Genomic DNA, 25,661 nt, shown 5'->3' with positions numbered 1-25,661 from the left:
ATGTCAGCTTTCTGCCTCGACCTGCACACATCTTCCGCGGTTTCAGCACCACTCGAGCTGGACAGCGACTGCATGGAGCACCCGCTGGATGAGGGAAACACAAGCCCACAAGATACGGGAGGATTTCCGGGCCACTCGCTGCTACACACGGGCTCTGGCGGCCTCGGTATGGCGTTAGAAGAGGAGTTAGCCATGCTCACTGGAGAGCGGGAGGAGGAAGAGTTATCTACTTTAGATGAGCCTATTATAGGACAAAATACTGACTTGTTGTCGCTCTTCCGCCAAAAGGAAAAGGACTTAGTTTTAGCTGCTAAACTCGGCAAAGCACTGCTTGAGCGAAACCAAGACCTGACTAAGCAATATGAACAAATGAACAAAGATCTTAACGAGAAATTGGAGGTAAGACATAAAAAAGGGACCTACCAGTTAATTTTACTCATGGCCAACCTGTTGTGAGATCCCAACTACACTGCTGTTTGTATTTGTGAGCTAAAAAACGATGTAAATAATGATACGTGACTGAGATCATTCAGGTTACCCTCAGATATGTTCAGGCGTTACACAGGACACCATGACAGGCGAAGGGACAAGAGAGGTGATCAGAATATCATGGCCTTGACTGACGTGTTCTTAATACTGCCAGTTGCCCTGACCATGCTGACAGCAGAGCTATTATCCATGTTGAAATCCTCCCCGCAGTGCCTTGAGCAGGAACAAAGACTAATCTCCTTTAATGTCCCCATAGCCACTGTATGTACTGTACATCTGTCCATGGCGTGGATCAGCAACCGTTACTGCGTCCTGGCCCAGCAATTATTCATGCTGTTTAGGATCGACTGAATTGATTTTTATCTTTGTCCAGGGAGGTAGTGATCCCTCAGTCTAAGTCCTCGCTGACCAGCCTGAGGTTACTTCCTGCCATAGGTCCGTCTCCCCCATCTCCCTACTCTAAGCTGCGGATGCTGCCGTCCATAAACCCACCCCCTACTATCTGAGGCCTTATACTTTTACTCTGAGGTATACTAGCTAGAAGACCCAGTCCAGTCCCAGCTGTAACCCAGCCTCCACCCCTCCCCCGTCCCTCCGTCCCCCCTCCCGTCCTCCACAGCACCTGGAACAGGAGAAGCACGAGCTGCGGCGGCGGCTGGAGAGCCGCGAGGGCGAGTGGGAGGGCCGCGTGGCCGAGCTGGAGACGGACGTCCTGCAGCTGCAGGGGGAGCTGGATCGCCACCAGGCCCAGCTGAGGGAGGCCGAGCGGGACAAGACCCGGGCCGTCAGCCAGCTGGCGGAGCAGAACCACAGGCTGCTGGAGCAGCTCAGTCGGGTGAGGGAGAGAGGGAGGACGTGTGGATGTGTGGGTCCGGGCTCTGCACTCTCTTGTCTCAGCACAGCATTGAGTCAGGATGACTTATTCAGACAGCTTCTTTAATGGGGGTCTGACATGCATGAATACATGCATGGAGACAGTCGGCTTCAATCTCGCTCCACATCCATCATCTTAGGCTAGATGGTCAAGAAAAAAGTGGAGAGGCTTACCTGTCATGCTAAATCATTCAGAGCGATCGCACTGCTGACTGTATGGAAGTCCCATCGGTGATAACCGGAGTTAGTCAAGTAAGATTTGAAAGCATAGGTAACGTGTGTGTGGAGCGCAAATCTGTTGAGGAAGTAAGAAAGTGTAAAAAGAGGATTGGCTCGGGGCAAAGGTAAATCAGAACAGATCTATGCCGTAGTGAGTGGTGTGATTAACATGCGTCAGACTCATGACAAACTGGGATTGATTCCCGTCCGTGGAGAGCGTGTATTGATGGAGCAGAGGAGCAGGGCAGGGCCGTAGGTGAAACTATCGATCAGAATCTCCTAAGATACTGATGTGACAGGCAGCTCCACTGACCTCGGCGTCTGATTACTCGCTGTAAACTAAAGAGGAACACAGAACTGGTCAATATCTCGCAGGACCAGATTCCTGATCCAGGAAAGAGATAAAATTCTCTAACGAATCACTAATTCATCAAGGCCTGTATCGATGTTGTTGCAAATCATGAGGTGAGTTTGTAGATTTTGTTTCGCGAGTCGACTAGTAGAGACAAAGCACTCCCATCCAGATTTTTAGCGAAGTGTGTAAAACAGGTGTTAACCTTAACCCCTTTAATTTTGCAGTGTCATGTTGTTCTGCGTGTTCCAGTGCTATTCAGGTCATGGGTCTCCAGTAAGCCCATTTTGACACCTTGCTTTGCCGTCCTTGGGCGTCGTTAAAGCTATTAAACAGAGCGAGGTTGTTTTGACTACCCTTCGCCCCGAGGGGGAGAGAGACCACCTCGGGTGTCCCAGCATTCTCGGAGGAGGCGTGGTGACGCCCGCTGAGGTGCTCCCACCTGACGACTCTCCTGGCAGCGTTCCCAATTTAGCTGGCACTGCCCGCGGATCCGCCAGCTGTGCCCAGGGAATAGAGGAGTGCTGCAGTCAGACAGATGCTGCACCCCACGGTCCACAGGGAGAGCGAGCTGCCTCTCAGGCCGCCTCCACCTCCCCTCCAGATCTGGGGTTGCCACGGATGCAAATACCAATGGCTCTGTGGGGCTACACCTGCTCCAATTCATTTGCATGTCTCTGAACGGATGAAAGTCCGCAGACCCAGCTCGCTGGCTTTGATCAGACGGCCATCAAGGCCTGAGTCCCAGGCCTGGTCTTCAGCCATGGAGGTTAGCAAGCTACTTAGAATAATTAAATTCCAGTTGATTAAAAGCGGCCTCGCTGGAGATCAGCACAGCCTAGATATTCGCTGTCAGTCAGTTTGTCGTACTGTTTGCAGGACACGCCTTTCGGCCTTTAGGACTCGGTGCCGTGCGCGAGTCCTAATCGACTGCATCGATCCAAGTCCCATGATTCACGGCTCTTGTGTGATGAGATGAACGAGGTCAGGCTCCCTGCTGGCCTGCTTACACCACACATCCTGACAGAGGAAACCTTGGCTACCCTCAGGAAAGTCTCCACTAGTACAGCCTCTGGAGAGCCGCCGGCTATTTTAATGTGTGTGTTCAGTCTTCCTCATCATTTCCCCTTGAACGGGGCTGGTCTTATTAGAATGGATGTAGGTCTGTCTGTGTGTGTGTGTGTGTGCGTTCTTTCGCCTGTGTGTGTGTTTGACAGAGAGAGAGATATAAAGATCCATTTAAAATATATAGATTAGAGGAACAGTTGGCCATCAAGCAATGCACTGTAGGTGTGAGTTGTTGTTCAGGCAGTGCCAGTCATTCAACCAGGATGCACTCTCCATGGTACCAAAGCCTTCAGTCAGTCTTGTGAGGCTTACTGGAAATCTGCAAGCTATCATTGACATGTATTTGAACTTGATTTAATTAGCATGCAAGGAAACCAAGCCACAAATGTGAACTACAAACTCGTCCTCTAAGGACTTGACCAGAAGTACCTATGCAAATTCAATTCAGTGACTGAAATAGATGCTAATCTGATCTCATGCATCAAGACGTGAACACAGCCTCTATAATGTCTTCACAGTGTTTGAGAGCTTCGAGAAGCAAAACAATGTGTAAAAGATTTGATTCTGAATAACAGCCCTCTGCCTTGTCGGAATTGAGGTTTAGTCAATTGTTTACCGAGGTCCACGATTGGCTGCTGTAGGAATGACCTTGGTGCAGGGTTGGGCCACGAAGTGACGTATCCTGCGGGTTAAGATACAGCACAAGGATTAGATTGTAATCCCAAGTAATAGCCTTTCCTGGGTGTATTTAACCCGGAGAATCGACTGAACCCTACCCAATACGCATATAGGCACTCACAGCCAATAGAAAAACGTTGACACATCTGAGAAAATAGCCAACCAATCACGCTGAATTCTATTTACATTTCAATTTGGTTTGACGAGTGAGTCACATCATGGTCCTCAAATAGCGTACACACATCCACGTTCAGAAGGACACATATATAAATAGAGGCCCACATGTAGGCTACTGGATGAAAACACCCGTGTACATGTCCTGTGAGAGCAGCCATGTCATCTCAGCCTTGTGGTGGTCTGGGTCTGGGGTGTGAGGCTGGGTCTGGGGTGTGAGGCTGGGTCTGGGGTGTGAGGCTGGGTCTGGGGTGTGAGGCTGGGTCTGGGGTGTGAGGCTGGGTCTGGGGTGTGAGGCTGGGGCTGGGGCGTTAGGCCAGCTGTCCCCAGGCCTAATCTGATCACGCCAGAACAACAAGGAAGGAACATTTCTTTAATGACATTACCGCACACGCTCTGAGAAGGGGGAGCTTAGACTTAGGCATAAATTCTGCATGTTTTATGACTCGGATCAAATACAAGAACCCTGTGATCCTGCCAACAGGAAGGCCCCACAGCACACTCTACCTTCAACCTCATCGTCATGGTTATGGTTTAGAAATGACTCTGAATGTTCTCTCAGTTTCAGTCAATGAGTTTAACACCCATAATAACTTGGAGCCCTCGGACAAGTCCATAACATGTAGGCTTTCACTTAAATTTGGATCAAGTTAAAGGTTGAAGTGGATTGCCATTTGTAACAAGTAAAGGTTCTGTTATATCGTAATATTTGGTCTTGCTGCTTGACAATATCTAGCAATCTAACCCCCAAATCATCCATCTCAACCTGACAGGGAGCAGACTAAGCAACAGCTGTCTTGGTCCTGTCACTGTAAGCTCAACTGGTCACTCACTCAGACACCGAGTTTTACAACACATAGACAAGACTCAGACTCTGGGCATTTGTCCAGCTTGTCAGCCAAGATGAAGAGGCATCAGGTACACATCCCTGTTAGCTGCAGACGAACAGGGACCACCTGCTGCTGCATGCCACATTGTTAATTACGCCATGGCGGATAGGGTAGACATAGCTAACTGATACCGTCTAGTAGAATGAAAATAACGTGAAATGTTTTGACTGCGTAGTTTGTTGTGACTTGCACCGTGAGTCTAGACTGCAGGGCGGGTTCGGCGATGACTATGACGAAGGAAAGTACCAGAAAACACACGGCCACAACAAGCCACCGCTCCGCCAATCCCCCGGCTCTCCCCCCCGGTTGCCGTGACAACCCGGAGGACATGTGAAATTCCATGTGTTACCATGGGAATGTGTTCTCTGCAGAGCTGTGCTGTAAAGCCGATGGGTGGTGTCTCAGGCCCCGTGACACGTACACACACGGCCCTGCGCTTCAGCCTCGGGTTAGAACACCACGTTCTAGACATGTCAGAGGTTTTCAACGCAAACAAATCCACATTTCCATTTATTTATTTATTTTATTGTATGCACTATGCAGGACTCAAGATACTGTGTAGTCACTGTCCTGGAAGCTAATCTCTTGGCTCAGTGCTCAGTTTCCTTGTCTCTCCTTTCAGCCCTAGTTTGTTGGCCTCAATACTGTCACAGTGGTCCGCACCCCCCATCTGCACACTGCTGTTCTGAGAAGGCTTGATCTCAGATCTGAGGAGTTGATGCTCAGATTAAGGGGGATATTTACTAGATCTGGCGGCCCATGGTGAAATATCCTGTTTTTGCTGTGATCTCAATCTGTCAGGCGCAGTGTGCCACAGGGTCAAATGTCATACTCCCACTGAGCCTGGGCTCCGCGTAGTAGACCTCCCACGACGGCTCGCCAGCTGAGAGCTTCCTGCCCCGATTGTAGAGATGAGAGTCGGACCCTATCAAGATTATTTCTGAATAGCACTCGGAGGACAACAGGATGTCATGTGTCCATGCGTTTTGACCTAGTTACAGTTGTATTATTCCTATAGCAGACCAACATTGTTTCTCTCGCTATTCAGTTATTTGGAGGAATTACATTTGTCCGCAACTGGGAACAGGTAGTGCGTATTAGATATGTGTTGCTTTCCTTGGTCTCTTCGTTGAGGACACAGTAGTACAAGGAGTGTTACTTCAGGACATGCCCAATGTGAATTCAAGTGCTTCGTGTTCGTCTATTTAGAAACCCGAAGTTCAGAGATTGTCTGCTCACTACTAAAAGCTTTCAGAGTAGTCCAGCCTAGACAACCCAGCCCCAGAGAAAGCCATGTATAATAGACAACGCCTTGCAGTGTCTACCAACACCTGTGAAGTCCAGTGGGGACATAAACATCTGGAGTTCTGTATGTTTTGAGTTCCTGCAGCCTTTGAGGGTGAATGTGCATTCGGACATATATCCAGGTCAGATCGCTCCTACACAGCCAACATGGTCTGGGCACATCTTGTAAACATCACACTGCCACCTACAGGCAGACAGACACACTACCTCCCGAAGCACCTGGTTAACGACAGATCAACAGATGTTTGATGGTTTCCGTCTTTTTAAGATCTAAGCGCATTATGGTACAACTCGTGTTACACTTGTTGGACAGTGTTGCGTGGAATCCTTCATGGAGCTGATTATAAAAAAGTCTTTAAAGGTAGGCAGTAAAGTAGCATGCAGATGGAGGCTCAAATAAAAAGTGTGTTAAAATGTGGACACACATAAGCCATTGGCTCAAATTCCCCCTCTATGAAGCTGTGCGCTTCACCTCAGCATTGCCATGGCGACTGTTCGGAGGGATTCCTGAGAGCTACATTATGCTAAGGAGGTGAAGTCTGGAGCGAGGCACCGCTCGCGGCTCACAGTGAGCCGACGCTATTCAGCCTGTGAGATCACTGGGAGAGGCTGGTTCTCTGCGCCAGGCTGCACCAAGGAGGAGGAATGAAACGTTCTAGATCAGGATAAGGCAGAGAGTCCGGGGGGGGGGGAAAGAGCTGTTCTTTTATGGGAACGTTACTCCGTACTGTAGTGACTCACCAGTGAACAGTGTACGTGTAGAAATCCACGTATAGTGATGAATGCAACTCATGTGTGTGCATCCACAGGACAGAGTTGAAATGTATGGGATGTGTGTATGTATTCTATGTATTGTGTGTGTGAATGTGTGTTATTGTATGTGAATGTTGGTGCGTGTGTGTGCGAGTATGAGTGTGTGAGAAAGAGAGTCAGCTAGAGAAAAGGGATGTGTCACTGCTCAGACTTCAGACCCTTGGGAAATGACTCACTAACTGTATCTCAGCTAAAGCATTTACAAAACAAAGAAAGACAAAAAGGACTCCTCGCCAGTATCATGTTGAACATAAAACCTGCTATACCTATTGATGTTTTGCAGCTGTGAAATCTGACATCTTTGACACGTAAATCTATCCTTGAAGCTCTGCAGATCCATCTGCTTAGAAGGTGTACAACCTGTCACCATAACACTGACCAGCTATTAAACTGCCATCTCCTAAATATCCCTATGTGACACAAATGTGGAAAGACTGTGATTAAAAGTGTTTTAGCCGTGCCTTTACTGCATTGTGTGTGTGTGTGTGTGCTCCAGGCTGCGGAGGTGGAGAGGCAGCTGTCCACTCAGGTCCACTCCTTACGAGATGACTTTCGAGAGAAGAGCGTCTCCACCAACCAGCACATGACACGTCTGGAGAGTCTACAGGCCGAGGTGAGCCCACGCATAACTACCCTCCTGGAGATGTTACGTTTAACACCGGGGGCTGTCGGCTTAGAGTGTGGGGGGATGTGCATCGAACACTGTAACATTTAAATGTAGTTCTAATTGTTGTTTCACAATATTTAGGACGCAGAGACCTATTCTCTTCTATATTATCAAAGCTACATGGCTGTAACATCCTTCTCCTTCTTTTATATACCTTTATCTCCTTCCACCACCTACCTTCCTAATCCCTTCTTTGAATTTCCTCTCTTGACTGGAACAGCAAGGTCTAGAAGTGAGTTGTTTTAAATCCCGGCCGTGTCATCCTGTCTGCATGGTGCATGCCTCGCATTATAACAGATACACCAGCACAAACAGCATGTTTTGATTTAAGGAGCATGATGTATGGAATGTTGCCAAGTCTGTGAAACATTCAGTGAGTCATGTCTTGTACTAGTGTGGCATGTTTGCAACATCAAGCTAGATGACGGGGAATCACAGAGAAACAACATGATGAATGGTGTAGCTCTGACTTTGTGGCTTTGCTCCCTGTCCTCAAGGACGGGTTTCTATTGGGGGAAACCACTCTCTGTTCAGAGATTGGGCTGTGATTGGTTGAAGAGCTGAAGCTCTATATTTAGCCCAAATACTGCAATATCTGGGTGCTCCCAAGATTCCAACAGGGTTCTTAAATCTGACTGAGACTAATGACTGATGGGAGTTTGCGTTCTGTCTCCTGTTGAAGTGACAAAATCATGGCAATGTCAAACTTTATATAATGAGGGCCCTCTGGTTAGGTCCTTATGAATATGAAATTGCAAATAGCTTGCGGATAAAGTCGATGAGCTGAACACAATGTCAGACTGCCACACTGTAAAGTAGGTTACCAGATGTAGGTCAAAGCATAGGGGATAGAAATGAACAAGAGCTGATGTTTGTTTAATAGACTATGCGGTTCGAAGGACTATCACAAAATAATTTTCATACGTGATGAAATGTGCAGTGGTGTCAGTTCTAGGTTGTTTAATGCTCCGGTAAAGCATTGCCTGTTATCGGTTGTTTTGGCAATCTTCTGACTGAGACATTCCTGAACACAAGGGTGGCACCAAACGCCTACGCCTATGCTAGGCAACAAACATTCTTCAGCACTGGGGGAGTATTTATTATCTCCTCCGACATTCAAGTCAGTGAGGTTTTTCCCTGACTGGCAACACTTGGGAGCAGATAGCTTCTGGAAAACCGTCACTCAACTGTCATTTGTCTTCACTGCCGTCGGTTCTCCCACAAGATCATCATGTTTAACCTGTGTGGTTTCAGATTAAGATGCTGTCGGAGCGAAAGAGAGAGCTGGAACGCCGTGTCCATGCCGTTCTAGAAGAGAACGAGGTGCTGCAGAACAGCGTGGAAGAACTGCGAGAGAGAACCCTGGTTCTGGAGAAGCGGTGTCGAGAGAAGGACTCGCAGGTAGGAGAACTCCAAATATTCTAACAAGTTCCCACCGCCATATTGCTGGGATATGTCGGTGTTATACGCTATTATCGATTCCGTGTTCTGGCTGGTCCGAGGCTGACCTGATCTACATGCTGCCATCATAAAAGCAGCGTTGGCCTCTGTACCGACCCTTCGTTTCTGTGTGGGGTTCCACCAGCTACACCAGAGCCAGCTGGAGCTGCGGGAGGTGCAGGTGTCTCACCGGCAGCTGAGCGCCCGCCTGGAGGAGCTGGCGGACGAGAGGAGCCTGCAGGGCCTCAGCCCGCACCCCTCCAGCCTGCTGTGTGAGATCGAGCAGAGCATGGAGCAGGAGGAGCAGGAACAGGAGAGGGAGCAGGTAGGCAACTGCCACTCACACACCTGCTGGACACACACATGCCCCATGCTCGCTAACAGACGCGCGCGGGGACAGACGGTGTTGTCGTGCGTGGCCTCTGAGCATCTCCCTCCGTGTGCACGCCCCCTCCCCCCCCAGCTCCGTCTGCAGCTGTGGGAGGCCTACTGCCAGGTGCGAGCGCTGTGCTCCCACCTGCGGGGCAACGACATCACCGACTCGGCCCTGTCCACCGACTCCTCCATGGACGAGTCTTCGGAGACGTCCTCCGCCAAGGACGTGCCCACCGGCAGCCTGCACGCCAGCCTGCTGGAGCTACGCCGCCTCACGCAGAACCTGCTGGACGGCAACGAGTCCACGGTAACCGGACATCCCGTCTCACGCACTCACGCGGAGACACACCCGTTTGACGGACATGCCAAATGAACTCGCGATTCGGGCTTGTTTGGCACGACAACATGAGTCAAACAGAAAGATGGGGGACAAGTGCGCTTGACTGATGGTGTGTGTGTGTGAGCAGGGTTCCAGGCGTAGCGATGAGGAAGCACTAGAAGACCAGGTGAGAAAGCTGGGGGAGGAGCTCCGGGACGCGAGGGAACAGTACGAGACGGAACAGCTCCGGGCACGGAACAGTCGGGAAGAACTCCTCCAATTGCACAATCAGGTAACACCCCCTGGCGACAGCGCTCACGCATATCGCGACCGTTGATTCGGTCCATCTTGCTACCGGGGGGGTGGGGGGGTTTATGTGTGTCTGACGCGGTTCCTCCCGTTGTCGTTCCTCGCGGGTCCTGCAGATGACGCTGCTCTCCGTGGAGATGTGCTCGGTCAGGGAGGAGAGCGAGAGGATGAGAGCCAGGGCTGAAGTGACGGAGCCCAGCGAACAGCTGGAGAACGCCATCCGGGACAGGGACGACGCCATCTGCAAGTAGGACCACACCGCATACACACTCCCTCCCTCCCTCTCTCCCATTCTCTCTCTCTCTTTCTCTCTCTCTGCATAAGAATGTAGTGTAAAACTAGAGACGTGATAACGTGAGTAAAATCATCACCCGGACGTAGGATTGATTTTCATATTAAAGGTTTAGTTCGAGGACGGGATACCTTTCAACTAAGTATGGTTGTGTGTCCCTAACAGGAAGAAAGCAGTGGAGATGGAGCTGGCCAAATGTAAGATAGACATCATGTCACTCAACAGCCAGCTCCTGGACGCCATCCAGCAGAAGCTGAATCTCTCCCAGCAGCTAGAGGCCTGGCAGGTGGGTAAGGGGTCAGGGGTCATACACAATGTCAGGGGTCAAGGGTTAGGAGCTAAATTCAGTTGAAACCATAGATACAGCACTGTGTCCTGGAATCTTCATTTAGAAAATCCTAAATGTGTTTGTCATGGAATGAAACACTTAAAATCGTTTTTTTAAAAGCACTGTCATCCCATCCCGTCTTCTCCCGTAACTAGCCACCTCTCCAACTTGTGTCCGTGTGTGTGTGTGTGTGTGTGTGTTTTTGAACTGTAGTACTGTATGTACCCTGAGTAGCCAATTTACAAATTAACAAAACTCACCTCTAACAATCACAGCTAACCCTGTAAGGATAACCATCACTAGTGAGTACTGGCTCTAGTAGAAGTGTAGAGTGAAGACTCAGGACTGTGTGTGTCTCCCCCTCCTCCCCTTCCCCACCCGTAACTGGCAGCTCTCTCCTCTCTCTTTCCCTGCCTGCAGTTTGCCTCTTCAGGGCTCTTTACTGTATGGCTCTTGTGGTTTCTGATCTAGTGGCCTTTCTGAGCTTCCGTACCACCCTTTCTCCCCTGTGGTACCCCCCCTCCTGCCTTAGAGGTGAGGTGTGCCCTGTCGCCTTGTGCCAACTCCTCCATGCCATGCTGTGCCATTCCATGCCAGGGCCCGCTGACTCGACAGAAACTCGCTCAACCATCCCAGCCCATTTGAAAGCACTGACCGTCCTCTCTGTCATCCCAATCTGTCACTCCTGCCGTCTGCCACCGCCCTCATCCGTCTCCTCATCATCCGTTTCAATGTTTCTATCCTTTTATGCTCACTGCTGTTGTTTTTTTTGTCTGTCTGTCTGTCTGTCTCTCTCACTCTCTCTCTCTCTCTCTCTCTCTTTCTCACGCTCTCTGCCTCACGTTCTTTGTATCTCTGCCTCTCTCTGCCTCACTCTCTGCCTCACTCTTTGCCTCACTCTCTGTATATCTCTCTCCGTCTCTCTCTCTTTGTATCTCTGCCTCTCTCTCTCTCTGTATATCTCTCTCTGTCTCCCTCTCTCTCTCTCCCAGGATGATATGCACAGAGTGATTGATCAGCAGTTGATGGACAAGCACCAGGAGGAGTGGAAGGCGAGCCCCTTCTCCCTGTCTGCGTCCTCGGGGGCCCACAGCGCCCCCTCTGGTCAGTCCTCCCGGAGGGCCCACCGCCGCTCTGACGGAGACAAGAGGCTCTTCTCCTTCTTCAAAAAGAACTGAGCACCTCTGGACTGACCACAGCGAGCACGAGAGAGAGAGAGAGAGAGAGAGAAATGAAGTGAGAGAAGGAGGGAGAGCGAGAGAGAGGGGGGGACACGGGTCAAGACAGCCAAAGATGAAGGCAGTGACACAGCACTACGGACCCGAGGCGCCAGTGAGGTTCAAGGGTCATTTTTGCACTTTATCTGCCCTATCACGTCTTTCCTTACAGATTCTGAAGAATAGAGACTGAGACAGAGGATCTAAAGGACTGTTTCGAAAGACATCCCCAGAGGCCTTGGCACTGCAGTCTCCCTAAAACCTCCAGGGTGACCAGTGTTACAGTACAGGGTCACACAGAGCCCCTCCTGAAAGAAAAGGTCCCAGTTGTGCCTCCCTCCATCTCCACCCCACTACCAAGGGCCCGAAAAGGGGTGTAAATGCACAAAACCTGCCTGTCCTGTCCTGTCCTGGTCAGGGGTCTGGGGAGAGGCTGCTGGGGGTGTGGGATACCCTGGGCTCGGGTGAGGATGGTGGGGGAATAGAAAGATGGGGTTCTGGGAAAGGAGACTTCCATAGAGGGACAGTGACCAATGTCTAGGGGGTAAACATGTTCCAGCTCTGTAATGTTCACTCCGGTTTATTCAGATACTCAGGGAGCTATACATCGAGGCCTTATTTCCTGCCAGTCTGTACAATCAGAAGGATGGATGCTTGTTCAAATGCACCCAAATGAACTCTACGTTCATCATTCCATTACAGAGATGTTCTTTTACAGTAAATTTACAGACAAAATAGTTGTTGAAATTAGGGATGCACCCAACATATAGACATCGGCGTTGCAACTGAGCTTTAGCTAAAACTATTTGGCTAAGGTCGGAACTTTGGCACATAAACGCATGGCTGAGGATTCTCTGCATGTTTTGCACATAGCTCTAACAGCAAAAAAACATCAACATGGTTGCCTACATATAGCTAGGTGATCATACATTCCCTAAACAAGACAGACAGATATTTAACCTACCCCGTCCAAGTAGCCTTCACAACAGAACGTTTCACGGCAGGCGAAGTTGTTGGGAATCGTGTACTTTGTATCATTTCCATCATGCATGTACTCTAAGATAAACCATTAGGTTTCTATTGTCGATTGTCTTATCAGAAGCAATATGTTTGTTATTAGCAGTGGCTATACATAATTTGTTTCGTGAAACAAACAGACTACGTGTCTTTGTTTATGGGCGGTGGCCTAACCTAAAAAGGTATTGCAAACAAAACCAAAGATAGGCCTACTAGAGTAGACTAATCAAACTGCCACGCCTACAGACAGTACTCGACTGGAAAACATGGGCTTACACAGTCTACTTTGCTGACAAATTATTCAGTGATCCTAAAAAGTGTGTTTATTGTATCGAAGATTGCCGACATGCGGACCCGTCAAGTTAAATATCAGACAATACCGATGTTAGGCCGATTGATCAGTGCATCCCTAGTTGAAATATATAAAACAATACTCATGAAATTATGAGTAGATGTAATTTAAAGCTAGCCATCAATACCAAGTGCAAACATTTTACAAAATTAACGAGGTACTAGACCAAAGGGGATGTGAGGGTGATGTAGTAAATAGAATGAATGTATGCCAACCAGCCTATTTAATGGGACAATTGGTTTTCTCAGGTGTGCGGAGATCTCTGCTCTGGCCTCATGTATAGATATCTGAAATCTGAATAAATCTTGGAGGAAGCAGGAATTTGTGGCAACCTCTATCCAGGTGGTATTTTTGTACTGTTTTCATGTCACATTACAAACATAAATAGAGTAATCTAAGAAATTATACTGTATTTTCAATCATTTTGCCAGTTGTCCACTCGTCAATCATGATGCATCTTTCTAGCTGACCAAATCTCCACAATTGTTTACATATTCTTGATAAAGGAGGAGACAAAATTATATCTCAATATTTCTGCAGTGCCTAACTTCAGCAAGTCCAAGGCCTCCATGTTGTGCTAAAGGTATATCCTTCGAACAAACATCGATAACAACGGAAACTCATTCGGAGTCAGAAAATACCTTATGTTGATTTACAGTAGGCCTACCAACCAGTAAGGAATGCTGTAGAATTGTTAGTGCTTGGCTTCGACATTATGTTCCACAGTAGGAGAGAATAGGGGGGCCTACAGTACTTCCAGTCTCCTAACTCCAGACTGTTGCAGTGGACATTGCTGACAGAACAGCTCAGCTGTAGCTTCCATTTAGGCCAGCGATATCTGACTGACAATAATACAGAATAAGTGATGACATGAGGTTGGACGTTGTATGATTTCGCTTCTGGCACAGTCTCCTGTCCTGTCCTGCTCCAAGTCATGTGTAACATACCTGTGCACTCCTATGCAGATGCCTGCTCACTCTCAGTTGGAAAGGTTGTTGATGTGGATCAACCCAAAGAATGATTTTTTAAAGAAGTTTGGATGAAATCAATATATTTATAAATGCATTCCTTTCCGATAAAAATTGATTTTTAGAAGAAGAACCCTGTACATTGTGTAGTTTTGTTTTTGTTTTCAAGATGTTTAAAATGTGTTTGTTTTTTTATGTGACAAAATGTAAAGAGATGGTAAGTGTAGGGAGATTCCTTTAAGTATTTAAGTCAAGTTAGACTCATGAGAGAGTTCTGATATCCAGTAGTCGGTACAGAAACATGGTAGAGTTTGAGTGGGTTAGAATACACAGTAGGACTGAACAGGGTGGGGAGAAAGCAATGTTTCAGCCTTGGTAAATGATAAGATTGGGCTCAAAATATTGAGCAACTCTTCCCATGACAAATGACATGTTTGTCTTTCATCAACCTGTCTTCTTGTTGAACTACATGACATTACAATTTAGTTGAACCTTTTTTGCTCTTAAATTTAAATGTTGTGTTTTTTTCTTCATGAATATCTGTCGACTTGTGTCATTATGTTATTGTATTGTCTTCGTTTTTTTACTTGAATACTTTTCTTAAAGTCTGTCTCTGGAGTCTTTTTGCTGGCGGCATTGTGATGCTGTTCTGGAATGTGGAGAGTGTTGTGGCGAAGGCTGACATTCCACAGCGTGTCATCTGTTTGTCCTTATCATAGATATATGGTCCTTATGAGCAAGATATGCTCCCTGGAATTTCACATTGTTTCAGTACTTCTGGTGAGGTCACTGTGTGTGTGTGTATGTGTGTGTGTGTGTGTGTGTGTGTCTTCATGTGCATTTGTGTCTGTTTTCCATTTCACTCACCAATCTAAGAACATGCACTTTTTTTAGAGAGAAGTCTTTCGGAATTGTGGGACTGAAATGCCTAGCTTTGGGTCAGGTTCTATTTGTCCACTCATTCCCAGATTGAGCACAATGGGAAACCCATTTATTCTGTGACAATATAAATGGACAATCCAGGAAATTGACACCTTTGCCCAATTTAGTTTGCACACACACTACTTCAAGGTTATGAGAATTATGCAAAGATTAATGCAAGATTTCACCATTTGGGAACTTCAGTAACTTTTCAATGAACGGTAATAGCAGGTGGTGGGTCTGCATTAATGAATGAATGAAGCCAGCCAGGGCTGTGAAGTAGTGGTTCTATAGTCTAACTCACAGTAGGCTACACAATGGGGTTCTCTATACAGCTCCCATAATATTGAGACCAATTGAGAGAAACATATTCGTAAATTAACATAGAAGAGCCTTATCTTTTGTTGCTGAGATTAATGAATGTCGGTACGCTTGAAAATTAAAAGCAAGACTCCAGATCACGACAAAATGAACATTAGGAAGGTCAGTGCTGAGAATAGTAAATATGCTTTGGCTATATATGTGTATGTATGTATGTACACATTCTCAATATACATATGCATACTCATTCAGTAATACTGTATATATTACATTAATTTTTCTATTCTGAACTTTGATAAAGAAATGCATCATTTATGTACAGCGGGGGGAATAAATGTATAAGTGTCTGGTTTTATATTCATAGCAAATAACTATTTTCAATAAAGAGATTAAATATATTGTAAGCATTAGATGGAATTTTATAGACAGTTTTCAAGGGGTGGAGTGTGTCCACTGAATGTGTTTCTATATGGACTTCACTGTGAAAAAGTGAACAAATAAAATAGGGGCAGATGAAAGGTGACTGTCCTGATAATGCTTTGGCTCGTCTTTGGTGACACAATGGCACAATGACTTAGGACAGTGTGCCAAAACCATTCAGAAGTTCTCCCATCCAATTCTATTCACAAAAATAAAGTGAATTGTGACATACATTTTTACAATAATATTATATTTTTAGCGATACTTTCATTAATTGCAGATTAATGTTACCAATGAAGCTAAGAAATTACAACGCTTTGGAAGTTGTTTTTTTAAAGGGGCACTATTAAAATGCCACCATTGGGTTGCGCTTCAATATCGCCATCTAGTGGTTTAAAGTGTGAATAACAAGTGCAGTTCTCACAGTAAACCACCAGATGGCGATGGTAAAGCGCAGCCCTATGGAATGGGTTTTTAAGAGCCAGTAGTGTCATGTGAGCATTAGAAGTGCAGTTCTGAAAGTGGTTGGTTGAGACGGGAGTCATTGGAGGGGACTTGGCTGAACAGTATCTATCTGCTATTATCACCCATTATCTACTATCTATTATCTGACTACAGCGTGTCATCTGTTTGTCCTTGCAAGCAAGATATGCTGCCTGGAATTTCACATTGTTTCAGTGCTTCTGGTGAGGTCACTGTGTGTCTTCATGTGCATTTGTGTCTGTTTTGAATTTCACTCACCAATCTAAGAACATGCACTTTTAGCATGCACTGATCATGCTTTGGCTCTCCAAAGTTCTCCAATCCAATTATATTCTAAAAAATAAAGTGAATTTTGACCCACCAATGAAATCATGGACAAATGAGATCAGTCATTGTGTCAAATATTTCTTCTTTTAAAACGTTTATTATTGATTAAATTCATGTAGGGAAAATGAATAGTACATCTCTTTTCTCCAGTGTACAGCAAACCACAGCTGATAAGTGTGTTTCAACCCTAGCAACACAGGGCATGTCAATACATGCGCGATGATGTGTGCCAAGATGTGTGTATGTTCTATATATTGAATATAAACACACAAATATATTTATATATACATACACATAATGAGTAGAAGTCATCGTTTGGGATTGGATACCATTTCTCCAGGGCCTCTGCTCTCTGGTTGTGGCACCACTGTACTTGGTGTACCCTGACATGGTGGCGAGGGACACACAGAACACCCTCTTAACTCTCCTCGGGGACGTCCCACCCCACTACGAACCTCTCGTCGGAGGGCCGGGATGTAAAAAAAAAAAAAAAAACTTGTTAACTCTTCAAATGCGGTTTGAAGAGTTGCTTGATTCTCCCTAGCGACGACGGTTGGTATTCTACATGGCAACGTTCCGTGGCGTTCACCCGAGGCTGGCTGTCCAGGAGGAGGTGTTTAGGGCAGGGCCACCCAATTTTGGCCACGTCACCAGACAAACCCTCCCTCCCAGCCCCTCAGGGAGGAGCTAGTCCCCCTGCCACACACACACGCACACATGCACACACACACACACACACACGTGTCAAGCAGAACACTGGACAGAACCCCCCCCCCCCCCCCGTGGAACAGGTAACACAGCTTCGGCGAGCCATAGAAACATGACAAGCAGACGTAAACATTTTGTCAACAGTTGCAAGCAGAGAATCCTCGGAGGTCTTGGAAAGGCTGACGCGGGGTCAGGTGTTAGCTCACAATACCCCTCGGAACAAAGTGTTACGTGCTGAAACAACACACGAGGTTACCCACAGTTTGCTATGGACGAGGATCACTGCACTGGCTGCGTTTGCCTCCAGGTTCCACCACTCAGGCACACGTCAAATGAGCCTCACGCCGATGACACAGTCAATCGTCGTAGAAACCGCCCTGCAAAGCTACCGAAGGTGAAGGGGAGTCCACAGCTATGAGGTGCTGATATGTGGGGGGTGACGATGGGTGCATAGGAGAGGAGGGAGAGAGCAACGGAAGAGAGAAAGAGAGGGGGGGGGGGGAGGGGGGCTGAGGAAACCCCGCCCTCTAACCCTGACCCCGCCATACCACCACGCCAGAAGGGTCACTATGGCAACAATGGAACAGGGAGAGCCACACAGCGTCTGACTCTATCGTGTTGGCAGTATCGTTGTGTTTGTTTGGTTGTTTTTTTGTTTGTTTTTTTAAGTTGAAGGGAGAGTCTAAAAGGAAAACTCGAAGCGGGGTAAGACTCAAGTTAACAGAGATGGTCAGGCTTGCTGTCCCGGGCTCAGGGAGTGGTTCACTGCTCTGACCATCACTGGAAAGACAGAAAGGTTGCTGGCTCATTAACACTAACAAACAAAGGTTAGAAGACAGGAGAGAGAGGGGGGAAAAAAAAGACTTGGCAAAAATATATGAAAACAGAAACAAAAATATGACATCACCAGTTCAGTCCATTGGATTAGTTGCTAAAGGTCACCTATCAATCATCCACATGATTTTTTTCTCATCAAGTCAACAGTAAAACAAACAAAAACAATTTAAAGTAGAAGTTCATGATCTGTTGGCATGAGCCACGGCAAATTCAGGTTTGAAAAGTCACAAAAATAAAATGGAGATAAAACACAAAAGGTGGTGAACTCTCTTCCCCCCCCCCCCCTCACCCAATCCAGCTTCTCCCTCTGACGCCCCCCACAACTAACCCCACCCTCCCACTCCACCCCACTGAGGACAGAAAAAAAAAAAAAATAACAACTATAGGAAAGCTATCCAACAGTGACTCTTCTTCAGGTGCAGTTTTACTTGACTTGTAATGTCCGGTGAGAAGTGGAATGAGAAGGAGAAAATAGATACTGATGTACGAGTATTTGTTTATGCATATAGAAATCTGAGCAACATGGTGATCAGTGGTGAGCTTGCAGGTCCTTCAAGAAACGAGAACCTTTTTTTAAATATGGCCCATCTGCTGAATTCCAAATAAAACTTGATCTGACTTCTAATAAAATCTGTACATTTTCTTAAAGTCTTCATGATTTGGTTGTCCAAAGGGGACTCTTTTTTTTTTTGTCTTCCTCAATTCATTTTTTTTGCATTGTATATCTATTAAATCGTTATCTCGTCTTTTAATTTAGGTGCTTGGTTGTCCGTCCTGTGTGTGTGTGTGTTCTCTGGAGCCGACGCTGTCTTTGTGAGCGGCAGGAGTTCGTTAGCAACACTTCTTCTTTCGTTTACTGTTCTTGGTGAGTTTGACCACATCGTTCTGTTGCTGCTGCTGCTGCTTGGCCAGCACCTCCTTCTTAGCTCTCAGCACCAGCTCCGTGATGCAGTTGAACATCTGCAGAGGGGAAGAGAAACCAGCGGCGGTGAGCACGCAGTCTCGACCGCCGTGAAATGAGAGACTACCGCTCTCTTGATTAAACGTGGAGCGCGGGGCCCCATGTGACGGCCTCTCGCACATCAAGCCCGCTCTGCGGAGCTCCAAAACACCCCCACCCACCACCACCCTCCCTCAGCCACCGGCTCCAACAGAAAGGACCGGACGTGCTACAGGCCACATTGAACCCCCCTCCTGGTGTGATTACCTCCTCCACGTTGATGTTTTCCTTGGCGCTCGTCTCAAACAGGTTGATGCCCATCTGCTCGGCAAACTTCTGCGCGTCGGTCGTCTCCACCACCTTGGAGTTGGGGTCGTCGTTCTTGTTCCCCACTGGAGAGAGAGAGAGAGGGGCGAGAGACGGTGAGTTTCTTATCGGCCCCGGACGTTTTTTCAGGGCCGTGTCAGAGCAGCAGGCGCCGAGGGGGGGGGACCACACGGGCTCACCTAATATTCGACAGACGTCGTCGCAGTTCTGGTTGATTTCGTGGAGCCATCGCTTCACGTTGACGAAGGACTCGGCACTCGTGACGTCGTACACCACGATGACACCATGCGTTCCTCTGTAATAACTGCATGTGGAGACAGGGGAGAGAGCAGTCCATCACCACCGTTTGAAAATGGCATTAATTGCATCAAGTGGCCAACAGGGGGAAGCACAGATGCAACTCCAGACAACATAGGAGACATTGATCCCACTTCATCGCTTCTAAACAATATACATTTTAATATTAATAAAATCAGGTCACAGACATCCAGAGAGAGAAGTGGCAAATGTCACCTTGTGACAGAAAAAACCCAAACTTAATCTTCGTTAGTCCCCAGCCTGCCAGCAGACTGCGACAGAGTTCCTGGAGGTCAAACCTGCACCGCAGAGACGGACTCTTTGTCCACACGGCTCCAGAGGGACACATCCCTGGTATAACTTCACTGCGCCAAACACGAACACAAAGACCCCTTTGACAGTCCTATTGTGACTGTGTGTGTGTGTGTGACTGTGTGTGTGTCTGTAAGCGTGTTTGTGTATGTGCATACTCACAGTGATTCGCACTGGGGTGACAGCGTGTGGATGCAGTGTGTTGTATGAGAGCCTGTCACACACTGCCCAGGAGGACCCAGGCAGACAGCCAGGCAGACAGACAAGCAGGCAGACAGCCAGGTAGGCAGACAGACAAGCAGGCAGACAGCCAGGCAGACAGACCAGAAGGCAGGCAGACAGCCAAGCAGACAGACAAGCAGGCAGACAGCCAGGCAGACAGACAGCCAGGCAGGCAGACAGACAGACAGCCAGGCAGGCAGACAGACAAGCAGGCAGACAGCCAGGCAGACAGACAGCCAGGCAGGCAGACAGACAAGCAGGCAGACAGCCAGGCAGACAGACAAGAAGGCAGGCAGACAGCCAAGCAGACAGACAAGCAGGCAGACAGCCAGGCAGACAGACAAGAAGGCAGGCAGACAGCCAAGCAGACAGACAAGCAGGCAGACAGACAGCCAGCCAAGCAGACAGACAAGCAGGCAGACAGCCAGGCAGACAGACAAGCAGGCAGACAGACATGCAGGCAGGTATTCAGACAGGCAGACAGCAGGGAGTTATACACAGATGAATGAAGACCCACGCACACACATAGGAGGTATGGGGGCCACAGACCCTCCACACAACCATCCCTGTAGAAGACCCCCCACACACACACACACAACAGGCTGCCTTCCACCGCACACACACACAGACATATGTCAGATACTGGACTATGGCGGACTGACAGACAGAAAAATGGACATATGGCAGTACACACACACACACACACCATCCCTCCCTGGACTGAGCAGCAAAGGCGGGGTTTCCAACTCCAGCATGCAGGGCTGTGAGCAATCCCTATCCTGAAATTCACTTAGGCCTAATGAAGCACCATGTCACTCTACTTCAGCACAATTAACAATCAGCCAGAACAAGCCAGCCCTCTCCTGCAGGCCGCCTTCACAACGCCCGCTCTACCAGAGCAGAACAAGCCGGCCCTCTCCTGCAGGCCGCCTTCACAACGCCCGCTCTACCAGAGCAGAACAAGCCGGCCCTCTCCTGCAGGCCGCCTTCACAACGCCCGCTCTACCAGAGCAGAACAAGCCGGCCCTCTCCTGCAGGCCGCCTTCACAACGCCCGCTCTACCAGAGCAGAACAAGCCGGTCCTCTCCTGCAGGCCGCCTTCACAACGCCCGCTCTACCAGAGCAGAACAAGCCGGCCCTCTCCTGCAGGCCGCCTTCACAACGCCCGCTCTACCAGAGCAGAACAAGCCGGCCCTCTCCTTCAGGCCGCCTTCACAACGCCCGCTCTACCAGAGCAGAACAAGTCTGGTTTGTAGGAGAAACGGAAATGTATCGTCAAAGAATTGACCATAAAACAGCCCCTCTCTCTCTCAACATGTTTGGATGTCCTTCCTTTTGCACATAACCACAACAGTTTCAATTGATACAGTCGTTTGCGTCATATCCGCGGCTGAATGAGTTGGTTGTTCGTCCGTGACAGTTTAACAGCATCAGGTGCTATCTAGAACCTGGCAGTTAAGTGGTGTCTATGTGCTCTGTTATCCATGACAAACTAAGCAGTGCATCAACAAGTCTGTGTAGCCTGCTGCCTGTTAGCTTCCTGCTAGCAGTCACCTGTCCCGACTCCTGTGGGACAGCACTCTTGCTACGTCACAATGCCTGACTGGTTATTTACTGCACATTTCTCAAAACAACTGGGGGACGGACTGTAGAGCACTCAGCCACGTCTAAAGAGTCTTTAGCTCCACAGAAAATAGTTCCCCTGCCGGCAAAACAGTCAAAAACACCCTGCTTAACAGGACGACCCCCCCCCCCAAACACACAAACAGAAATAAAACACACACACACACACGCACACAAGGTTGCATTCATTGAAAAGGAAACACGTCTGTGGGTCAAATGTGTGCAGAAAAATCAAACTTTCCCACGTTCCTCCTAGAAACTACAAGACTAGCTTCAGAGTGAGCAGGTGCACTGCAGAGGAGTAATTGCCTGTCAACTCTGCCGTAGGACAGGTAGAGGTAAGAAGAGAAACGTGACACAAGGACAAGGAGGACGTGCAAAAAAAAGAAAGAAAAAAGGGATGGTATTCTGGGTATCACAGTGTCACGCAAGTGCGTCTCGCAGTAGAATATACCAGGAACCGCCCCTAACCATAACCAACATCTGTAATTTAAGGTTTGAGGGGAAATTCCACCCAGTTTGCTGAAAAAGTATGCATGTTATTCTGGATATCTGTACTTGGTCAAATCAACATGACAATTGTCCTCTAAAAATGCTTTGAAACCTACTTAAAAACACATCCTTCAAACCTTGATACTTTTGAAGCTAAATGTCAAGACGAACACATCAAAGGATCCTGAGACTGATATAAGTGTCTCAGTGTTTTTCAATGAAGTGCTTTAGATGTGGTTCTGGTCACCAAGAAAGCGGTACACAAAGAAATAAGCAAAACAAAAGGTACTAAAGATTATAAAACATGAAAAGGTAACCAGGTCAACTAAAAGGTATAACTACATTTACATGTAGGTGTAAAAAATAAGTAGGGTTTAAAGTGACAAACGATTCAGTGTGAGAATGCAGTAGAGCAGATTGGTAATACGTGTGTGTGTGTGCATGTGTGTGTGTGTATGTGTGCGTGTGTGTATATGTGTGCGCGTGTGTGTATGCGTGTGTGTGTGTGCGCGTGTACTTACGTGGAGGTGATGGTGCGGAAACGCTCCTGTCCTGCAGTATCCCAGATTTGTAGCTTCACCTTCTCTCCGTTGATCTCTACCGTCCGGATCTTAAAATCCACCCCGATCGTGGTGATGTAGCTTCCTGCAGACGGCACAAGCAGGCCAAGGTGAAACACCAGGCTGCAAGGTGACACGACTTGTGCAAACACAAAGTTCAGTGATGCAAGCTGACCAGAGAAGGTTTCAAAACGTGTCTTTCTTACCCGAAAACGTGTTATCTGCAAACCGCAGAAGGAGACTGCTCTTCCCTACGCCTGAGGACGACAGAAACAGATTTATATTAAGACGTCCAAGCTGCTTCCACAGAGAGACAGCCCATTCACTCTGATCAATCCTGTAGCTGTATGTCTGAGAGGAAGTTAAGACAATTAAATGTGAACACAGCTTAAATTGTATGACTCAGAGATCATATGTTGTAAACATGCTCTTAGTCTGCGGACAAATACAGAAGTCATTATGCACTCGACAACATTGGAGGTAAATGCTGTCGACACTTGAGGAAAAAGGCGACTGATGACCACTTGTGCACACAACCTACCTGAGTCAAGCAAACCATAACTGTGGGCCCCCATTCTGTGCAGAGGACCAAAGCACCCAGTATCACATAAAGATCTGCCTCATGATAAGGGATGGGAGCGTGGGTGGGACTCTGATAGGGGTGTCTTGACTCAGAACCTCAGAACATATGGCCACAATACCTCCCAAGGCCAGGTCAGTTTGAAAGGAGGCGCATAGCTTCTCTAACTAAGTGCCATGAAGCATGCTAACTTATTCGTTTACAGGTGTCCAAATGAATGAGTCCTCCTCGTCTCCCTGAAGGGAACTTCACTGGCGTTACTAACCCCACTCATCTGCCTGGGAGTCCTGGATCTAAGCAGCAGATGTGTGCGCGGCTGAGGACAGAAGAGCAAACCGGCGCTACAGAATTGGCCCAAATCGCGTCTAAATACTCGCAGGAAACAGTGGTTCAAGTGCTCGATTCAGGGGCAGCAGTGCAAGGGACACTGGCCCTTGTGTGTGTGTGGTAGTACAAGGGCTGCTGTGCTGCCTTGCCCACTATTGTCAACAGCCAGCTGATGGGGTAGTGCCAGGATCGGACGTCAATGACTGTACGAATCTTTCACCGACAAAGGGTACCCGCAGAATGACTGCCCAGTGATTTGCTTCTTTTGTGGGCCCGAGTTTCCAACTGAATGCATACAAGCAGTGTATTATGACATCTACCCCCTTGTGCATCTCATGCAAGTCTGTTTTTTTGTAGGCTGCAAAATGTACACCATGAACCAAGCACAGCTCAATAAATGCTGTGCTGTGCAAGTTATGCAGGTAATGATTGATAAAGTGGTTGAACGCCTTCAGGACGAGCAGATATATAGCCGGGCATAGCCCTGAACTCCAGCATAGCCCTCACAAAGTTGGACTCGACTAGCACTGGGACTACTAGTTGCAATGGCCGGTCCTGCCATGCAAATCACAATTAACTTCAGATTCACTTGGTTCAATAAACAATACTGAAACGGCTACCAAGAAGAAAAACAAATAGCTGATTCTATCAAGAACTTACTGGCTACAAATGTGATACCCCTATGGGCACCAACATGGACAATCATACTAACACTTAGATATATCTTGTTAGCTAGCAACGACATAACTAGTGGCTACCGCTAACTTAGCTAGCAGCCGACAATTCAAAATAGAAAGCTATCAACTAGCTAGACCTGTTAGCTAGCAATAACAGCCAGATCATAGATACCTATTGGCTACTAACGCATGTTGAAAATATCCGACAATCTGTATATAACTAGTTACCTTACTGGGTTGTTGTTAGCGCGCCAGTTATAATGCCATTCTGAATGAACAAAGCTAACCCGGCCAGATCTCTTGGATTGAAACTAGCTAGCTAGCGATATCCGGCCCGGCTGATATGCCCAGCCCTGCAATAGTAGGCTATGTCCGCCCTGCCACCGTTCTATTAGTGCAATAATGAATCGATTTGCTTCACAAAAAACAACTAAGTGGGAAAGCCTTCTCGTTGTACATGTGTTGAAAAATCATGTTGCATGGGTCAATACACATTCTACAACAGCCCACGTAAAAACATGATGAGGCCCATTTCCCGTCACGCATCCCCGGCATTTGCTTACCACTGTCACCGATGATGAGCAGCTTAAAGAGGTAATCGTAGTCCCTGGCCATGCCGGTAGTTGGTGGGTCACCCCCGCCTTATGCCGTTTCACTGCTCTTCCTCGCGACTTGCTGTCCGAACCCTTGGCTCGTAATTCACCTGCCCTATCCCCGATATGAATAAGAATGATACTACTAAACCCAATCGTAAGCCCCCAAGCCGGCGGCTTTTTTCGGGGTTTCGCGCTGTCAGCAATACACTCTCTTCGATGCAAATAGCCGGAAACTCCGCTTCCTTCTCTGGTAGTGACTGCACCCAACCCTGCGATCTAAACTGTTTGCGCAGACGCACAGCACAACCGTATGGGAAAAGCAATACCAAGTCCATTGATCAGGTCGGAGTGGCGATGTTGGAGATTGGAAGCTTTCTGTTGGATTAGTTGTAATTATAACTTCAGAACCGAACGGATCCTTTGAACCATTTTTGTTAATAATACGCAACTGTTAACTGTCAGCACGGAGGCACTGATTTACACATTTTCACATACAATTGAACAAAAAGTTAATAAACCTAATGTATGAACTGACACGTTTTTATT

At 47.6% G+C, this 25,661-nt stretch overlaps 2 protein-coding genes across 2 annotated transcripts; one reads left to right on the top strand and one right to left on the bottom strand.

The window, feature by feature from the left end:
• bicdl1 (BICD family like cargo adaptor 1) lies at positions 1 to 11,789 on the top strand. The gene is made up of 11 exons (XM_067231073.1): positions 1 to 399; positions 1,109 to 1,324; positions 7,358 to 7,474; positions 7,749 to 7,760; positions 8,783 to 8,929; positions 9,114 to 9,293; positions 9,432 to 9,650; positions 9,811 to 9,954; positions 10,088 to 10,218; positions 10,429 to 10,549; positions 11,584 to 11,789. The coding sequence occupies exons 1-11, from the start codon at positions 1 to 3 to the stop codon at positions 11,767 to 11,769; spliced, it is 1,872 nt and encodes a 623-aa protein (XP_067087174.1). The 3' UTR covers positions 11,770 to 11,789.
• A 6,719-nt stretch (positions 11,790 to 18,508) lies between these two features.
• On the bottom strand, positions 18,509 to 25,364 carry rab35b (RAB35, member RAS oncogene family b). Its single transcript, XM_067231074.1, has 6 exons — positions 25,083 to 25,364; positions 23,142 to 23,192; positions 22,897 to 23,020; positions 19,609 to 19,733; positions 19,370 to 19,494; positions 18,509 to 19,122 (listed from the first exon to the last, which is right to left on the bottom strand). Exons 1-6 carry the CDS (start codon positions 25,132 to 25,134, stop codon positions 18,994 to 18,996), a joined length of 606 nt encoding a protein of 201 aa, XP_067087175.1. The 5' UTR covers positions 25,135 to 25,364; the 3' UTR covers positions 18,509 to 18,993.
• Positions 25,365 to 25,661: the final 297 nt, after the last annotated feature.

Source organism: Osmerus mordax, chromosome 28 (assembly GCF_038355195.1).
Source record: "Osmerus mordax isolate fOsmMor3 chromosome 28, fOsmMor3.pri, whole genome shotgun sequence".
NCBI lineage: Eukaryota > Metazoa > Chordata > Actinopteri > Osmeriformes > Osmeridae > Osmerus > Osmerus mordax.
The sequence above is the reverse complement of the archived record's forward strand: the minus strand, read 5'-3'. Positions and strand labels throughout refer to the sequence as shown.

Excerpts from the sequence above, each read along its gene's own strand:
- bicdl1 (XM_067231073.1), top strand. The coding sequence starts at position 1 with ATGTCAGCTTTCTGCCTCGACCTGCACACATCTTCCGCGGTTTCAGCA. Across the intron at positions 1,325-7,357 it reads TGCTGGAGCAGCTCAGTCGG|GCTGCGGAGGTGGAGAGGCA; the intron begins GTGAGGGAGAGA and ends TGTGTGCTCCAG. Across the intron at positions 9,651-9,810 it reads TGGACGGCAACGAGTCCACG|GGTTCCAGGCGTAGCGATGA; the intron begins GTAACCGGACAT and ends GTGTGTGAGCAG.
- rab35b (XM_067231074.1), bottom strand. The coding sequence starts at position 25,134 with ATGGCCAGGGACTACGATTACCTCTTTAAGCTGCTCATCATCGGTGAC. Across the intron at positions 23,021-23,141 it reads TGCAGATAACACGTTTTCGG|GAAGCTACATCACCACGATC; the intron begins GTAAGAAAGACA and ends TGCCGTCTGCAG. Across the intron at positions 19,495-19,608 it reads CGACGTCTGTCGAATATTAG|TGGGGAACAAGAACGACGAC; the intron begins GTGAGCCCGTGT and ends CTCTCTCTCCAG.